Here is a 16,381-nt window from a genome sequence, read left to right on the forward strand (position 1 = left end):
AAAAAAAAAAAAAAGTTATAATGAAGAGATTCACAGGCTCAATGGAGATTTCAGTAACATTTTTTTTAAAAAAATGGCTAGGGCTCCACAACCTTGAATACTTTCAATGTTCCCTTTGTCCTTAAAAGCCAGAACCTCTAAAGCTTCATAATGCGAATTTTCTTTATGTATGGGAAGTCATTTGGAGTGGTAGGCATGGTGGAGGACACGGCCTCTTAACCAAGTCCAGTCTGGAGTCTGAGCAAAGCACCTGGCAGAGACGGTCCCGCGGGCTCACTTGTGGAAAGGCAGCGTGACACTTTCTCTGCACGCTCAATTTCTCTGCCAACTTCCATTTCGGTCAGGTTTTGACAGAAGATCTTACAGGGGTGCTAAATACTGAACTGCAGACATCATCTTTGGCGCTACAGAAAGCGCCTTCTGCTGCTCTGAGATGCCAGGACAGAGGGACAAGGTGTCCCCTGGCAGGAGAAGGACTCCCCAGGCTCTGTCACCAGACAGCCCAGGCTGGACATCTGCTACTGGGGTCTGTCACCAGGGACCTGTGTGGTCCTGCAACGCCCTGAAGACAGAAGCCCAATAATTCATCAGTCACTGCCTGGACATTTTAAATCCCTAAGTACTAAGACAGGAACCAGGGACGGAATCCATCCTCAAAGCCATGTATCTGGTGCCACCCAGCGGCGAAATGTCCCTACTACGAGAGGTGGGACTATGCAGGACATTTTACACGTGTACGTATATACGTTATACATATATGTGCACACAGACATTTGTATATACTATTGATAAGATATAGGTCTATGTTCTCACTCGGGGGGCATCACACACCAACTCACTAAAAAAAAAAAAAAGTCAAGGCCTTCGTGAGTGCGCGCCAGCTCCCCCGGAGGCCCGCCGCGGCCTGGGTTCCCTTCCCCGTCACCAGAACGTCTTCCGCAACGTAAGAGGACAGTGAGTGTCTTCCCAGGAAGACTTAGCTCATCCTCGCTCGGCGTGAAGGAAGCCCGAGTTCTGTCCGCCAACAAGCCAGCCGACCACCACGTCTGGGCTCCAGCAACCCAACCTCTCCGGGCACGGGCACCGCCCCTCGCGCGCCTGGAAACCCAGCGCATTTTTAACAGCGCACTGCCCTCCAGTGGCACCAGGTAAGTTTGCTCCACGGCTCCTCCCCACAGCCAAACCGGACCCGGCTTTTCCTACCGCCGCAGGGAAGGTGAGCGATCTCCTACGAGGAGGAAAACGAAACTAGAGAGCGGTAGCCGGCAATAAGAGGGAGTAACGCCTCTGGAAAGGATCCGAACCGCTGCTCCGGCCGACGAAGCCTCCGAGGCCAGAAAGTCGTGCTTTTGTTTTCTTTTAGGGTAGTGATTTGGATAAAAGGGTGGTTGGGAAGGGACGCTTCCACAACTGCGTAGCACCTGCTGCATGGACTACCCCGGGTGCAGGAGAAAGAGGCTAGGCGGCCTGGACCCACCTCCCAGGTAGCAGGTGGTAGGGACGCGAGACCGAGCGTGTGGACCCATCTCTCGGTCACCTGTGGCCTCACTAGCCAGCTCTTGGGGAGACCACAGCAGCCAACCCGGGATTCCCAGCACTCTCGTTCCGGGTACTCACTCCTATCATCCCTCTCTGAAGATAAAGAAACAGGCTGGGAGCGGCGACGCAACCGGCCCAGGACCGGACCGCCTGAGGGCCCCAAGGTTCTCTGAACCGCAATTTCCAACTCTGTCCTCGGACCCAGGGCCATGGGCCGGGGCCGGGCCGGTGGATGTGCAGGCGCGAAGGGCGGCGGTGGCGGCGTGCTCACCTTGACGATGAGCGGGTTTTGAAACATGGAATCGCGCACGACCCCCAGCCGCTGGTTCTCCATGCCCGGGCGGATGTCGGCTACGGTCAGGGGCCGCCGTGGCGGCGGGCAGATCTGGCTGACAGTGCGGCGTACCGGCTTCTTCTTCTTCTTCCATCGGGTGGGGTCTTTGCCAGAGCTCTCGGCCTCAGGCATCCTGGAGGTCGCCCTGGAGTCGGACGCCAGGTAGGTGCAGAGAGCCCTTCCTGGGATCCCTAGTCCGGCCTCCCTTTGGGCCACACCATCGGGACCGTAGGGTGGATCCCGGATGCTGACCACCACAGGAGAGGAGCGCACAGGTGTCGCGACAACATTTGGTGCAAGGACCCTCAAGAGCATACAAATAAGCTGCGCTGGTTCCTAGGAGTATTGTTTTTGTGCAAGCGCTGAGGAATAGGAGTGGAAAGAAAATCAAAATCACCCCCTGAGGATGAATGGAACTGTCCGTCTCCACGACAACGGGACGCTAACAGCGTCCAAACTTAGCCAATAGTTTTTCTTGCTGGAAACTTAGCCACAAGTGGCCACGTGGGGCTTTTCAGAATTGTCTTAAATCTACCTAAGTGTCATTGGATAGGGTCCGAGGAGGCTCCTCAGAGCGGAGTACAGCAGGCGGTGGGTTCCTTAACTTCCATCACAGAAAAAAAGAATTTTCAAGATGCATTAGTGAGAGGCAAAAAGAAGTTTATCAGGCAAACTTAAAAGTCACACTCAGAGAAAATAGGGTGCTGGCCAGAGAGAGAAAGAAAGATGCAGTGTGGCCAGCGGCTGGGGGCTTCCGTGTGGACGTGGGGGTGTCCTCAAGACGGATGACCTAGGAGCTGGGCAGATAGCTTGGCAGTCTAAGCGCCTGCCTGGCAAGCGCGAGGACCTGGGCTTGATTGGTTGGTTGGTTGGTTTTTGTTTTGGGCAGAACCGGGGATTGAACTCAGGCCCTTGCGCTTGCCAGGCAAACACTTATTCTACTGAGCCATCTCCCCGGCCCCAGGGACCTGGGTACCAAGCCAGTCCCAGAACCCCTGGCGCACCATGCTGGCCACCAAAACCCCGTGTGGTAGCACACGCCTGTAATCCCAGCACTGGGGAGGCTGAGACAGGAGGATCGCCTCGAGTCTGAGCTGTGTAGTGAGACCTTGTACCAAATACAAAATAATATATATTTTTTTTAATGGGTGACCTGCTTGCGTCTTCCTGGTGTCTGCCAGGTTTACCCATCTGGCAGGCTGTTAGAATGTGTTAGAGGCTGAGGCACACTTGTTGCCCTTCGCAGAAAGCATAATTCACTGGTGAAAAGGAGGCTTCTCACATCTTTAAGACACTTGGGTTTGTTTTGTTTTGTTTTGTTAATTTCATGGGAGGGAAAAAAAGCACAAATAACTTTTGTGACCTAAAACTGCAGGTTTTCTTTTTTTTTTTTTAATTTTTATTTGCGTGTGTGTGTGTGTGTGTGTGTGTGTGGCCAGCTCAGCCCACCAGGGGGCGGGGCTGGCTGGCTTGTGGTGCTGGGGGATTGAACCTTGGTCCCTTTGCTTTGCTAAGTCTGGGCTGCGTAGTGAGACTCTGTAACAAATACATAAAATAAAATAGAATGTTAAATTTTCTTTCTCTTGTCTCCTTTCCTTGTCTTGCCTTCCATTCCTTGTCTCCCTTCTATGTATCTTTGTCTCTTCTAGCCCACCTCACTAGGAAAATCTCAGAATTGTCACTAGTTGTGTGGAAGCCATGGAGTTCTAGTGGACCACTTATGCCCGACTTTCAAGTCAAAGATGTCCTCCTTCCACCCACTTTCCATCTACCCAGGGTTCCTTCCCTGCTCTGCTCCCTGCGCTACTCCCAGACTCCTGAGATGTAGAGATAAAACTTTCACAATGGAATAGAAATCCTGGGCTGGGGAGATAGCTCAGTAGAGTAAGTGCTTTCCTGGCAAGTGCAAGGGCCTGGGTTCAATCCCCGGTTCCACCAAAAGAAAAAAAAAAAAAAAAAGAAAAGAAAGAAAGAAATCCTCATTCCAGTCCTGATGCTACCGATAACTCACTGGATGATCTCAAGCCGATCACCCTGTTGGGTCCACAGTGTTTTCATCTGTGAAATGGGTGCAAAGGCAAGTCTAAAGTTGGATTAGGTCAATGTTATCCAGCTTTGTGCAACAGAACAGAGGGGAAAGTGAAAAATTCAGTCACAGGATCCACCCAGACTCATCCAATCAGGATATCTGAAAAGGGCATCTGGGACTCCCATCCTATAAACCTCTTCCCCACCACAACTTTTTAAAAAAGCTCAAAACTACAGAAAATTTGAAAGGAGTGTTTTACACCTACAAATATCACCAAGGTTCATCAATCCTCACACTTGCTACACTAGCTTGCACATGTGAGCGTGTGCACTGACACACCTGCGTTGCTGGGCCATTTGAAAATATCTCAAACAACATCAAGTTTGGCCCTAAATAGTTCATCGTGTATGGAGGACATCCTCACTCCTGGCCGCAATGTCCTTATCTTCTCCAAAGATTCCACAGTGATGCAGTGATAGCATCTAATACATGGTTCGTGTGCAAAGTTGAGAATCTATGTTTTTTAAAAGCTTGCTACGTTGGGGCCAGCGAGATAGCTCAGCAGTCTAAAGTGGCTGCTTCAGCAAGCTTAGGCAGGTGCAGGGGACCATGGTTAGATCCCCGCACCACATGCCAGGGCAGGCTGAGCCAGCCAAAAAAAAGAAGCTTGCTATGCGATTTGTACAATGACTTTGGAACCACTAGCCTGGAGGACCTCTAATTTTCCTCCCAGTTCTGAACTTTTGTGGGTTCCTACGTCCATCATATTGTTGTAGGCAGCTGAATTAGATAGAAATATAGGCAGGCAGGCAGGGCCAGGCCCTCAAGGAGACAAGATGGAAGACCAGGTGACTTTGCAAATTGGAAGAGACAGACACTCCCTGCTGTGGGCCAGACCTTAAGACAAAGAGGAACCATACTTCCCTAGGGTGGCCGGGGAGAGGGCTCAGTAGAATAAGCGCTTGCCTGGCAAGCACAAGGGCCTGAGTTCAATCCCCGGTTCCACCAAAAACCAAAAACAAAAAACTTCCCTAGGGATGGACATCAGGGATTGATATGGTAAATAGGTATCAATCACCTTGGAAAGTCAGAGTCACTAGCCCAACCCCAACAGAAAGACACCTTGTACTGTATTCTTGCCCCCTTGCTACCTAACTTGCTTTCCCATTTGATCCCAATTTAATCAATTTCACCTGAGCAGTGGTGTTTGTAAGCTCAGGCCCACCTAAGCGAGTTCCCGTGTTCGCCACCTCAGACCCGCCACACCGCATGGTTTTACTTTATAAAAGTCCCTGGAAGATTAGCATAGTGCCGCCTCCCTCCACATCCGTCCCTCACCATTCGCCTTTCTCTTTGCTTTGGAAACCTACAATCATACTGCACTGGTTTACTTGTCATTTTTCTTACCAACAAGATCATCAGGCACATAGCGGGGGAAAAAAAAAGTCCCTGGAAGAGACCGTTTCCCAGGGACCACCCGCTCCCCCCCCCCCCGCGCCCTTTCTCGGACAGGAGCTTTCTTTTCTTCAAGAAATCTATTCTGCTCATAACCTCCGTTTGTTCCTAAAATTATTCTTAGGTTTTAGAGAACATGAACTCGTCCCAGATGCCTTTCAGGTCAGGAGATCACTTTTCCTCTATGTCATTTGGAGGTCGTCCACCCCGAGATCGTTGTTGCCTGTGTCAATGTCATGCCGACGTCCGCCTACACCATCTGGGGTTGCTACAGAGCAAGCTGCGCTGACAAGCGGTCTGGATTTCAGGGCTTTACACACCCGCAATGGACAATACTACACGAATGTGGAGGACCCCCTGGGTGGCGCTCCTTGCCGGAGGAGCAGCTGTCACCATTTTGGCCGAATTTGTGCCTATTTCCATGTACTGGTGGGTACAGAGCTGGCTAGGACTTTTCTTTATCCCTGCAACTGGCTCTGAGCAAGGCGGATCAGACTAGCCCAGGCGCCGAGGCGCGGCCTTTCAAGCAACGTGGCAGAGCGCAGCTGCTCCGTCCACCCTCCAGCTCCCAACTACACGCGAGCGAGAGGCGGCAGCGTGGGGAGCGTGCGCCACACTGCTGGCGGGGTGCACCAGGCTGTGACTTCCGAGGGCATAAAAGACTACACATCACAGCTGAGGCACCGACCCCCCAAAACTAGGTCTCCCTGGCCTTGTGAGACTTCGTCCAGCTCAGCGTGCACCAGGCCCCGCACCGGGTGGCCCTGCCTGCCCCTGATGCCATCTCCCTTCTTTCGGTTCCTCGGGGAGCGGAGTCAAATCCTTTGCCTCTCTTCCAACCTGGCTCTCTCGTCTGCCTAATTTTTGCTTGCCTTATTCACTTAGAAAACTCCTCAAAGAGCGTTCTCTTCCTCTAAAGTAGGATCCATTGTCCCCAGGCATTCTCCATCGCGTTAGTTTTTTATAGGATCATCTAAAATTATCTTGAGGGTTGATGAGATGGCTCAGTGGTCTAAAGCACCTACTTAGAACAAGCTCAGCAAAGCACAGGGACCGCGGTTCAATCCGCCAGCACCACAAGCCAGCCAGCCCCGCCCCCTGGTGGGCTGAGCTGGCCACACACACATACCCAAATAAATAAAATTTAAAAATAAAATTATCTTGATTGATTTGTTCATCTGTCTTCCCTGGGCTGCTTACTCCCACACCACAGAGGGGGCTCAGCAAAAAGTGAATAAATTGAATGTTTGCACGGGTTAACAAAGTAACGGCAGAAGTCCGTCCCCTTTTTTTAGTTTTAGAGCACTTTCCCTTCACTCTAGCCACGCCTCCCCCGCAACACCCGCGGGCAGCTACGCATGCGCCGGGTCCGGCCGGCGGACGGGTTGCTATGGCAGCGGATCCCCTCGGCCGGAAGTGACGCGCCACTTCCGCTTCCGACCGCGAGACTTGTGCTTGGGAGGTTGGAGGCGAAGTTTCTTGCTGGGTAGGTTGGAAGGGCGCTTATTTTTTACTCGCGTGTTTTGGGAGGTGGTGTAGAAGCCGAGCAGCGCGCTTTCGCCTTTGGGGAGGCCCGCCGTTGGTCTGCGGTCTCCAGGGCGGGATTGGCGCCTCGGCCTGCGCTGCCGCCGCGGGTCGCACCGCCCCAGAACCGCGGCGTGGGACTTTGGAATGCCGGGGTAGGTTAGGGAGTTGGCGTCTGGTTAGGTCTCCCTCGTCAGCTCCAGAGCGCCCACCCCGGGGCGAGGGAGAGGGGCCGGGCCGGCTTGAGCACGGAGCCTGCAGGGCGGAAGTGTGTGTCCAACAGGTGGGGACACGCGCGTCCCCTCCTGGGGTGAGGCGCCACCTGAGGGACCGGGCACAAGCTAGGTGGCACCCTGGTCTTCAGAGGCCGACCCTCACTCACCGCGATCGCGGACAGAGCGTGGGGGAAGAGCCGGGTTGTTGGGCCAGCTCTGTATAAGGAAGGAGGTAAGACCCTGGAGAAAGTGGGTTCGCGCGGAGGGCAGCTCACGGGCGCAGACGGGACGGGACGGGACGGGAGAGCGTCCGGGCTGCCCTTGCACGGTGCCTGGTAGGAAGAGGAGCGCAACGTGTTCTAGGACCTGAAGGAAGGCAGGGTGTGTGGAGCGCAGGTAGAGGATGGAGACGGAGGCAGACCGGAACCGGACCGGGTCCTGCAGACTGAAGCAGGCTTGGCCTCGGGCTGTAAGGATTTTGCCTATACCTTTTTTTTTTTTTTTCTTACGATACCGGGGATTGAACTCAGTACCTGCGCTTGCTCTACTGAGCTATCTCCCCGGCCCTTGATTTTTATCTTAATAATGAAGAACTATAGAGAATATCTCTGTGTTTTGAAGGTTCTAAAAACTGGAAAGGCCAGATGGATAGCTTTAAAAGGTGCTTACAAGACAAAGAAAAAGAAGAAAGAAACTGATGGCAGGTAAGAGTATTTAAAATTTTTTTTTTCATTGCTGTTACGGGATCATGAACTGCATGTATCCTATTTAGTGACTGGAAGGTCACAGGCATTTTTCTTAAAGCACTGCCAGGGGAGTGCTGAGGCCAAGCTACAAAGATGTGAGTTAAGAACTGGATGGAGCCCAGCACATCCTGTGGTCTCAGCACTCTGGCTGAAGCAGGAGAGTCACAAGTTTGAGTCCCACTTGGGTAACTTCGTGAACCATGGTCCTTGTGTTTTGCCTAAGCCTGCCTAAGCCAGCTCTTTGGACCACTGAGCTGTCTCACAGGCCCCAAGGGTAACTTTGAGACCTTGTGTCAAAATAAAAAGTGAGAAAGAGGGGAGGGCCAGCGATGCAGTTCTGTGGGTTCTGTCTGCAGTTCCTCAAAAAGGAGAACTGGAAGGGGAGGAAATAGAGCATTTTCTCTCTCAAGAAATGTTACGAAGGGAGAAGGGGAATAACGGTGGTACTGGAGGGTTAGAGGACGGCTGCTTTTTTATCTTTATTTTTTAGGTAGAAAAGACTGAAGATTGTTAGTGTTGCAGCAAAGGAGCCAGCACTGTGGTGGAGAGGAGGTAGCTGATAGGTCACTCAGAGAGAGAGGCAGGGGCTGGGGTCAGCACACTGCCAAAGGAAATGACCTTCGGGGAGAGGGGTACGTCATTGCAGCAAGACGAGGAGAAGGTGGAAGCAGGTGTGCTTGACTGAGCACAAGCTCTTTCTTGTCTTGTAGGCAAGCTCCTAGCCGCAAGTTAGAGAGAGAATGACATTCGGAAGTTCTTTGATTCACAACTTTTTTTTTTTTTTGGCGGAACCGGGATTGAACTCAGGCCCTTGCGCATTCCGAGGAAGCGCTTATTCCACTGAGCCTTCTCCCCAGGCCCCCAAAGTTCTTTGAAGTAAAGGAAATTTGTTTCACCAATCAGAAGATGCAGACTGGTAGAATGGATTAGGAAGCAAGGTCCAGGAATATGCTGCATATAAGAAACACACTTAAAAAAAAAAAGAAAGAAACACACTTAATCTAAAATGAAGTAAAGGAATTTGAAATAGTTACTGCTTCAAGAAGAAGGGAATGGTGCAAGGCTGCATATGTAGTTTAAAATTTGCTGGGAGAGATGTTAAAAAGTTTTCAAAGAACAGGCAGAATTGGGAGTGCACTTTGCCTAGCCTTGTATCCAATATGATCTCTGTCTCTCTTTTTTTCTTTCTTTTTTTTTTTTTTTTTTTGCGGAACCGGGGATTGAACTCAGGCCCTTGTACTTGCCAGGGAAGTGCTGTTCTGCTGAGCCATCTCCCCGGCCCCCCATATGATCTCAATATGAAGTCAGCATATAAAAAGTATTGAGATGTTTCATCTTCTTTATTTGAAGTCTTCCAAATGCAATGTGCATTTTACAGCAGGCTGCAGTTGGTCTTGGCTGCATTTCAGGTGCTTATTTGTCCCACATGACTGCTAACCCCATGGGGCTGCTAACCCCATGGGACTGCTAACCCCTTGGAACTGCTAACCCCATGGGACTGCTAACCCCTTGGGACTGCTAACCCCATGGGACTGCTAACCCCATGGGACTGCTAACCCTACGGGACTGCTAACCCCACGGGACTGCTAACCCCATGGAACTGCTAACCCCACGGGACTACGCAGATCTAAAGGAAGAGTTCATAGTATTTGGTTCTGAGCTGTAGTCAAGAACCAGGTGTCGGGCCGGGGAGCTGGCTCAGTGGAATAAGCGCTTCTCTGGTAAGCGCAAGGGCCTGAGTTCAATCCCCGGTTCCGCAAAAAAGAAGAAAAGAACCAGGTGTCTAGAGTGGTGCTCATCTGCCCAGGCGTGAACATTTTTTTCTCTAGCTTTTCTCAGCAGCTTGAGGGGAGGCAAAGATACTTACTGAGCTCTTAGGGCCACACATAGTGCTAGGAGTCAGAGCTATAGAAAGCGTAAGACCCGTTCTGCTAGACCCTCCTGATTAGGCAGTCAAGTGAGATCCCTCAGTCTGTAGCTGAGGTTACAGAGAGGCCTCTCTGTGGCTCTGAGTTCTGGGTTCATGCAAGGTGGATGATATCAGGGATAACGGTCTCACCCAGAGCTCTGGATGCCCTCATCAAAGGTGAGGCGTCTGGGCTGCGGGACCTGCCTGGTAGTTACTTACTCAGATTTTCTTTCACATCCTCTTCTCTACAGCAACACAGGTCTTAGAGTAGCCACATAGTACTATTGGATACACGCAGGATACATTGCGTGTTTTTGCCAGAAGTATATATAGCATTCAGGCTTGTGAGTTCCAGGATTCTTGTTTGTGGAAACGTTGCCTACAGATTGGAGTATGTCAGGGACAAGGAAAGGAAATAAGAGTAGACTTGTTAGATCTTTTGAGACATATAAATGTGTATTTCCTAGTCAAAGACATATAAACTTTAAAAATTTGGGGGCCGGGGAGCTGGCTCGTGAAATAAGCGCTTGCCTGGCAAGTACAAGGGCCTGAGTTCAATCTCTGGTTCCACCAAGAAAAAAAATTAAAAATTTGAACCGAGGGCCGACAAGATAGCTCAATGGACTAAGTACCTGAGGGCAAGTGCGGGGACGGTTCGATCCCTGCAGCACAAGCCTCGTTGGCCCCACCCCTGGGCAGCTGAGCTAGCTACCAAGTCTAAGCGTGGTGGTACATGCCTGTAATCCCAGCACTGGGGAGGCTGAAAACAGGAGGATCACTGTGAGTTCAAGCTGCATAGTATGACTCTGTACCAGATACATAAATAAAAAAATAAAAAAGCAAATCCAAAATGCATGTGACATATTAGTATTAACACTAGAGCTTGAGGGGGGGGGGGAACCGGGGACTGAACTCAGGCCCTTGTGCTTGCCAGGGAAGCACTTATCCCACTGAGCCATCTCCCCGGCCCCTTACACTAGAGCTTTATGTACTGTGGCATTTCACTCTGTCAGACACTAACAATATGTGTCTGCCCTCTTAAAGAACTGACCCCCCCCCCCCCCCGTTTGTGTCCCTGCATACTTCATGTCCCAGGAAGGAACCCCCCTGCCATCTCTGCAAGTGGAGCCCGGGGTGTAGCTTTAGGAGATGAGAAGGGGTTGGGTGAGGCAGATACTGCCTTCCTGTTTGGAATTTGGCTTTTGCAAGGGACTCACATTAAATGACTGGTTAAGTTGTTTTATTTTTGAAATTGAGCTCAGTGCTACAAAATAGAAGCATAATTTGCTATGAAAGTACATTTTTATCAGTGGGCCTAGGGAAGGAGGGGATTCCACTGTTTCACTTGTGCATTTTACATAATACAGTATAAAATGTATAATTGCGACTATTGGTTTGGCATTTGTTATGCAGTTCAATTTTGCTGTGATTTGCCCTCCCCCCAGTGTTTAAAATGCAAAAATAAACTATAGTCACATTTCTCTATAGGCATAAAATGGAAATAGAATCAAGCAGATTTGACATCCTCACTCCCATTTTTGACAAGAAGTACTCTGTATATAAAGAAAGACCCCAGAAACAAGCCCACGAAAGTTTCAGAGACATCACTCTGGCAAGTGACCACCCTCAAATAAGTAAGAAAAAAAGGAAGGATTTCCAGCTTCTCGTTTCTTCTCTGAAAATACCAGAAACCTTCGCTAAGAGTGAAAAAGCTGCTTCTATAAATAAAAAGAAGATAAATAGCACTTTGAGGGTAGACAGAGAAGCAGATGTTATGTGTGTCTTTGTGGGTAAAGAAAATATTGAGAACATGCCGAAGGATTTTAAGAAGGACGCGGATGTCATTTATGTTGATGCAAGCGAGGCGCAAAAGTCAGCGGAAGGTCGTAAAACAGACAGGCTGCATTTCATTGCTGACTCAAATAGAAGTGAGCCAGTAGAACTGTGTAATGAAGTTGGGAGGAAGAAGAATAAAAACTATCAGAGGAAAACCAAATCCTGGGATGCTAGGAGGGAAAGCCAGCCTGACACTGTCTCTCAGCCCCAGCTGGGGTCACAGGAGCAGCCGTCCTTGCTGTCTGTAGATCGAGAAGGTGAAATCACAGAGCTACCAGAATCTGTTGATAAAAAGAAGGCTAAGAAGAAATTGTTCAGGAACCAGGGACCAGGGTCCTTGACCAGGCCTGAGAGTCCTGGTCACGAGCTCCCTGAGGAATCGCAAGGGGTCGGCAGGGTCAGGGCCAGGGAAGGCAATGGTGCACTTAAAAGGACCAAGGAATCCCAAAGTATAAAGAAAAAATGTAAGAAAAGGAAGCGTGTGTCTGTGGAGAGCGCCGAGGCATCTGGTGATGACGTCCCGGGGCATGCGGAGGAGCCTGAGAACACGCTGTTGCACTCGGAACAAGACAGTCCCACCTGGACTGCAGGAAATGTGAAACGCAGGCCCCAGAAGGAGTCCCGCAAGCACCTGCCCTTGCTGTCTGTGGATCGAGAAGGTGAGATCACAGAGCTGCCAAAATCTGCCAAGAAAAAGAAGGCTAAGAAAAAAAAGAAATTGTCCAGTCCCCAGGAACTGGGGACCTTGACCAGACCTGAGAGTCCTGGTCACGAGCTCCCTGAGGAATCGCAGGGGCTCTGCAGGGTCAGGGCGAGAGAAGGCTGTGATCTGTTTAAAAGGGTCAAGGTAAAGAACCGTTCTAAGAAGAGGAAGCGTGTGTCTGTGCAGAGCACCTTGGCATGTGGTGATGACCCCTGGAGATGCGCTGAGCACTGTGCGAATCCACTCCCTGACTCAGCAGCTGGCAGCTGTGTCTTGGTTGAGGAAACTGTGAAGGAGAAAACCCAGGAGGAGGAAAGCCAGGCCTCTTCAGGAGGGAAGCGCGTGGAAGACGCGTGGAGGTAATGCGGGCACGGTGAGCGTATTTAAGTAGATCGTCTGATGAATTAATACAAGGGCTATTTTTTTTTTTTTTTTAACTACCTCCATTTTGTTTGGATTGGGGAGGTACCAGGACTCAAACTCAGGACCTTGAGCTTGCCAGGCAGGCGCTACACTGCTGAGCTATATCTCAGGCCCTACTTGCATTTCATAGTTCCCGCAGCTCAGGACAGATTTTGTCCCCACTTTTGGCCGGGGAGATAGCTCAGTACAATAAGCGCTTCCCTGGCCAAAAGCAGGGGCCTGAATTCAATCCCCGCTTCTGCAAAACAACCACCCATTTTTGTTCAGTGACTCTTATGTGTTAGGTTGTCCTGGCTTGACGTAGTTCCACATGGAAGTTAATGGAGGGCAAGTCAGTTAGAGTTGATAATTGCAGTGGGCCACTTGCCCCGTCCTCTGTGCTGTCTTATAGGGGTATTTTCAGGATGCTTAACTATGCTAGCACAGCGGGGCTCCACTTTCAGTGGGGCGTGGCCCTTGGGAAGCTCTGATGCTTTGCTCCAACAGATGCGTGGAGTCTATGTGGCGACCAATCCTAGACCATCTTGGGATTCCGGGGCATCCAAAGAGCAGCCTTAGGTGGAAGAGACCCAAGGGGGGACTTAAGACTGAGACACAGAAAGTAAGTCAAGGAGAAAAGAAACCTTTAGAATCTGTAGCAAAAACAACTATAATTGTGTAAAACCCAGAATATTGATTTAATTGCTGACCTGTTATAAAATGTAACTCATTGGAAAGGTTAGGAATATCTGATTCTCTGTAGGAATAAAGACCAAAAAAGATGAAAGTAATGTAAAGAAATAAGCAGTGAAAATAGTGCTTAGGGCCTGTGTTATCTGTTAGGCCAGTTGGGAAATGCGTTCAAAGGAACAAACCTGATTACAATGAAGGGTCTGAAAATCACAGACTGAACCCCAGCATCCCATCCAGCGTGAACACTCCAAGGGGGCGGCATTTAGGAAATTAGTGTAAAAGCTGTTAGGTCAGGGCCAGCGAGATAGTTCAGCAGACTAAGTGCCTGCTTAGGCAAGGGCAGGGACAGGGTTCTATCCCCGGTGCCACAGGCCGCGCCAGGCACGCTGAGCTGGCCATCTAGACCAGGCTAGGTGACACGCGCCTGTAATTCCAGCCCCGGGGAGGCTGAAAATGGGAGGATCACTACAAGTCCGAGCTGCCTAGTGAGACCCTGTACCAAATACATTTTTTTAAAAAAGCTGATAGGTTAAGTGGTCATTAATGTTAACCAGTTTTCTATTGTAGGTCAGAACCGCCAGATGAAGAAGAAAGCAATGTGGAATTGGCTGGTGAGTCTGTAAGATTGGAATCTGAAGATGGGAGAGATTCCGACCATTCAGATGTGGATCTGCATGCTGCTGTGAGGCAGCTCCAGGAGTTCATTCCTGACATAAAGCAAAGGGCGGCCACGACAATTAAGCGCATGTACCACGATGACCTGGAGCGCTTTAAAGAATTCAGAGAGCAAGGTGAGCCGCGGTAATGTCCACTGACATTTCCCGGGTGCAGGTCTGGCTCTTGGCCGTCCAGTGAGTGAGGCAGCGCGGTAGACTCACGAGAACGTCCCAGAGCTTCTGGCCACACTATGAAGTTGGCAGAACAGAGTGCCTATTCTTCTTGCCGTCCCACGTTTGGTAGAGAGGCGAGGAGGAAGGGGAACAGTGGCCGGATAACTTCACACTAGACAGTCCGCCGTGGCAAAGGGGAGGGAGCTGAGTGAGGTGCTAGGAAGGACGCACTTAAAGCTGCCAGGCAGGCGGATCAGCTTGCGTGGGATAGTTTCCTTCCCCAGCGTGCTGACTGAGTGTACTCTTGTAGCAAGTTGGTCTCAAGAGACCTAGCTAGCTGCCTTATTTCACTGTCACAAGGACCTTCCCAAAACCTTATTGGATTTAGGAAAAAGCCAGAGGCGGAGCCAGGCCTTACCTGCTCTCTCGTTTGTCACTGGGACAGTGCACCCAGACCCACAGCGTGGAGGAGGAGAGGCTTGCTTTGGCTCCCTCTTTTTAGAGGATTCCGTCTGTCGTTGATGCTGCGAGGCAGAAGGGCCTGGCAGAGGAAAGCTGCTCTCAGCCTGGCCTCAAAGTAGACAGAAGGGAGGATCTGGGGACAGGAATGCACCCTTCCGTGGCATACCCGAGTGCGCACCCTTGTCCCAGCCCTGCCTCCTAACAGCTAGTCGGCGGCGGCGGCTGTCATCCATTCACCTGCAGAAAGCCCCACGTTTGAACGCGCGGCTCTTTTCAGGGCAGTCTGGATCTAAACCTTAGTGCCTTGCCCCAGCCTCCTGAAGCCGCATAGCTGTCTCTTTCCATAAGGTGCATTTACTCCATCTCTAACGGCTCCTGAGGTCCTTACAGCGCTGACACTATGGAAAAGTCCAGCCTCTCTCTGGGGCGCAAGGCAAGTCTCAGCTGTAAGCTCTTGTAAAACCAAGAAGAAAATTCCACACTGCCAGTGTGCAGCGGCACCAGGTACAGGTTGCATGCTGAAAGGGAAAGGGGACAGAAAGAAACACGGCCGAAGTAAGACTTCAGCCCAGAAAGGCAGACATTAAATTCTGTAGCTGTGTCCGACCCCTGAGGCAAGTGGTGGCAGGAGGTGAGCTCCACCCTGGAGCATCGCCAGCTGCAGCCCTCCTGCCTCTGCTCCCTGCATGTGGCCGGTGCAGCAGGCGTTCCTTCTCAGGGCCACGCTTCCTGGCCTCCCCCCACCCCCTATGTTGAGACAGGGTGTCACTGTAATTCAGGCTGGCCTTGAATTCACTGTGTCATTCTGGCTGGCCTCGAACTTATAGCAGTCCTCCTGCCTCAGCCTCGTGACAGCCATTCTTCTGAAGTCCAGACGGGAGCTTCCCTGACTGCACAACTCTGCCTTCTCTATTCCTGAAAAAAGATCCCCCATGGATGACGCCACGGCTGCTGCCTGCTCAGACAGCAGCCAGACCACCTTCCGTTGCGTCTGTAGCAGCCCCTGAGAGCCGGGATGGCGGGGTGGACTCCAGGAGACCTGGGCCTCGAGTGAGAGGGGCTCCCTGAGACTCTCAAACCAAGTTTCACCTCAGAACCTTGGAGTCTTAAAGGATTGAGGTCCCTTTTTGGGGGGAGGGTCTTTTCGAGACAGTCATGCTAAACAGGCATGCCTCGAGCTCACTGTAGTGTGGCTCAGGCTAGTGAACTTATAGCAGTCCTCCTGCCTCAGCCTCCCAAGTGCTGGGATTACAGGCGTTTGCCACCAGGCTCAGCAAGGTTTGGGGTCTTAGCAACTCCTGAGATACCCTCAGCCCCAGGAAGGAAGAAAAGAAGGAAGAAAGTTCATTGTGATAGGTTTTGCTTTGTGTGTACTTTGGAGACAGAGTCTTGCTACGTAGTCTGGCTTGAGCTCACTGTGGAGCCCATCTTGGCTTTGAACTGAAGCGATCCTCCTGCCTCAGCCTCCCGTGTACTGAGATTGCAGGCGCGCCCCACCATACCTGGCTTCATGCTCTGAGTGATGAACAGGAAACAAGTGATGGGTGGGAGTGCTGATGCTGGTCACTCCGCCCGCCAGTGTATACCTAGAACCTGCCTCGCTCTGCGCCCTGCTTTGAGCAGAGCCATGCACAGGGAGGAAGGGCCTTCCTTTACTGTCTGGGCGACAGATGAATGTGTTACTTTTTTTTTTAATTTATTTAT

The 16,381-nt window shown here is 51.0% G+C and overlaps 2 protein-coding genes across 5 annotated transcripts in view; one reads left to right on the top strand and one right to left on the bottom strand.

Moving 5' to 3' along the window:
* The window catches only part of Cfap77 (cilia and flagella associated protein 77), a 134,452-nt gene extending 132,282 nt beyond the window's left edge, over nucleotides 1–2,170 (bottom strand). For both annotated transcript variants that reach the window (XM_004640435.2, XM_023700544.1), the window contains exon 1: nucleotides 1,811–2,170. In XM_004640435.2, the coding sequence (XP_004640492.1) occupies nucleotides 1,811–2,005 (195 nt within the window). In that variant the 5' untranslated portion in view covers nucleotides 2,006–2,170. The remainder of the gene's footprint in view (nucleotides 1–1,810) is intronic.
* Nucleotides 2,171–6,799: 4,629 nt separating this feature from the next.
* Nucleotides 6,800–16,381, top strand: part of Ttf1 (transcription termination factor 1) — a 28,254-nt gene continuing 18,672 nt past the window's right edge. For all 3 annotated transcript variants that reach the window (XR_002817923.1, XM_012516735.2, XM_023700468.1), the window contains exons 1-4: nucleotides 6,800–7,565; nucleotides 7,718–7,800; nucleotides 11,240–12,649; nucleotides 13,953–14,176. Coding sequence is in view for 2 of the 3 variants with exons in the window: in XM_012516735.2 (XP_012372189.2) it covers nucleotides 7,500–7,565; nucleotides 7,718–7,800; nucleotides 11,240–12,649; nucleotides 13,953–14,176 (1,783 nt within the window). In the remaining variant the exon portion in view is untranslated. The remainder of the gene's footprint in view (nucleotides 7,566–7,717; nucleotides 7,801–11,239; nucleotides 12,650–13,952; nucleotides 14,177–16,381) is intronic.

The sequence above is a fragment of the Octodon degus genome, unplaced genomic scaffold, assembly GCF_000260255.1.
Source record: "Octodon degus isolate 3935 unplaced genomic scaffold, OctDeg1.0 scaffold00123, whole genome shotgun sequence".
NCBI classification, from domain to species: domain Eukaryota; kingdom Metazoa; phylum Chordata; class Mammalia; order Rodentia; family Octodontidae; genus Octodon; species Octodon degus.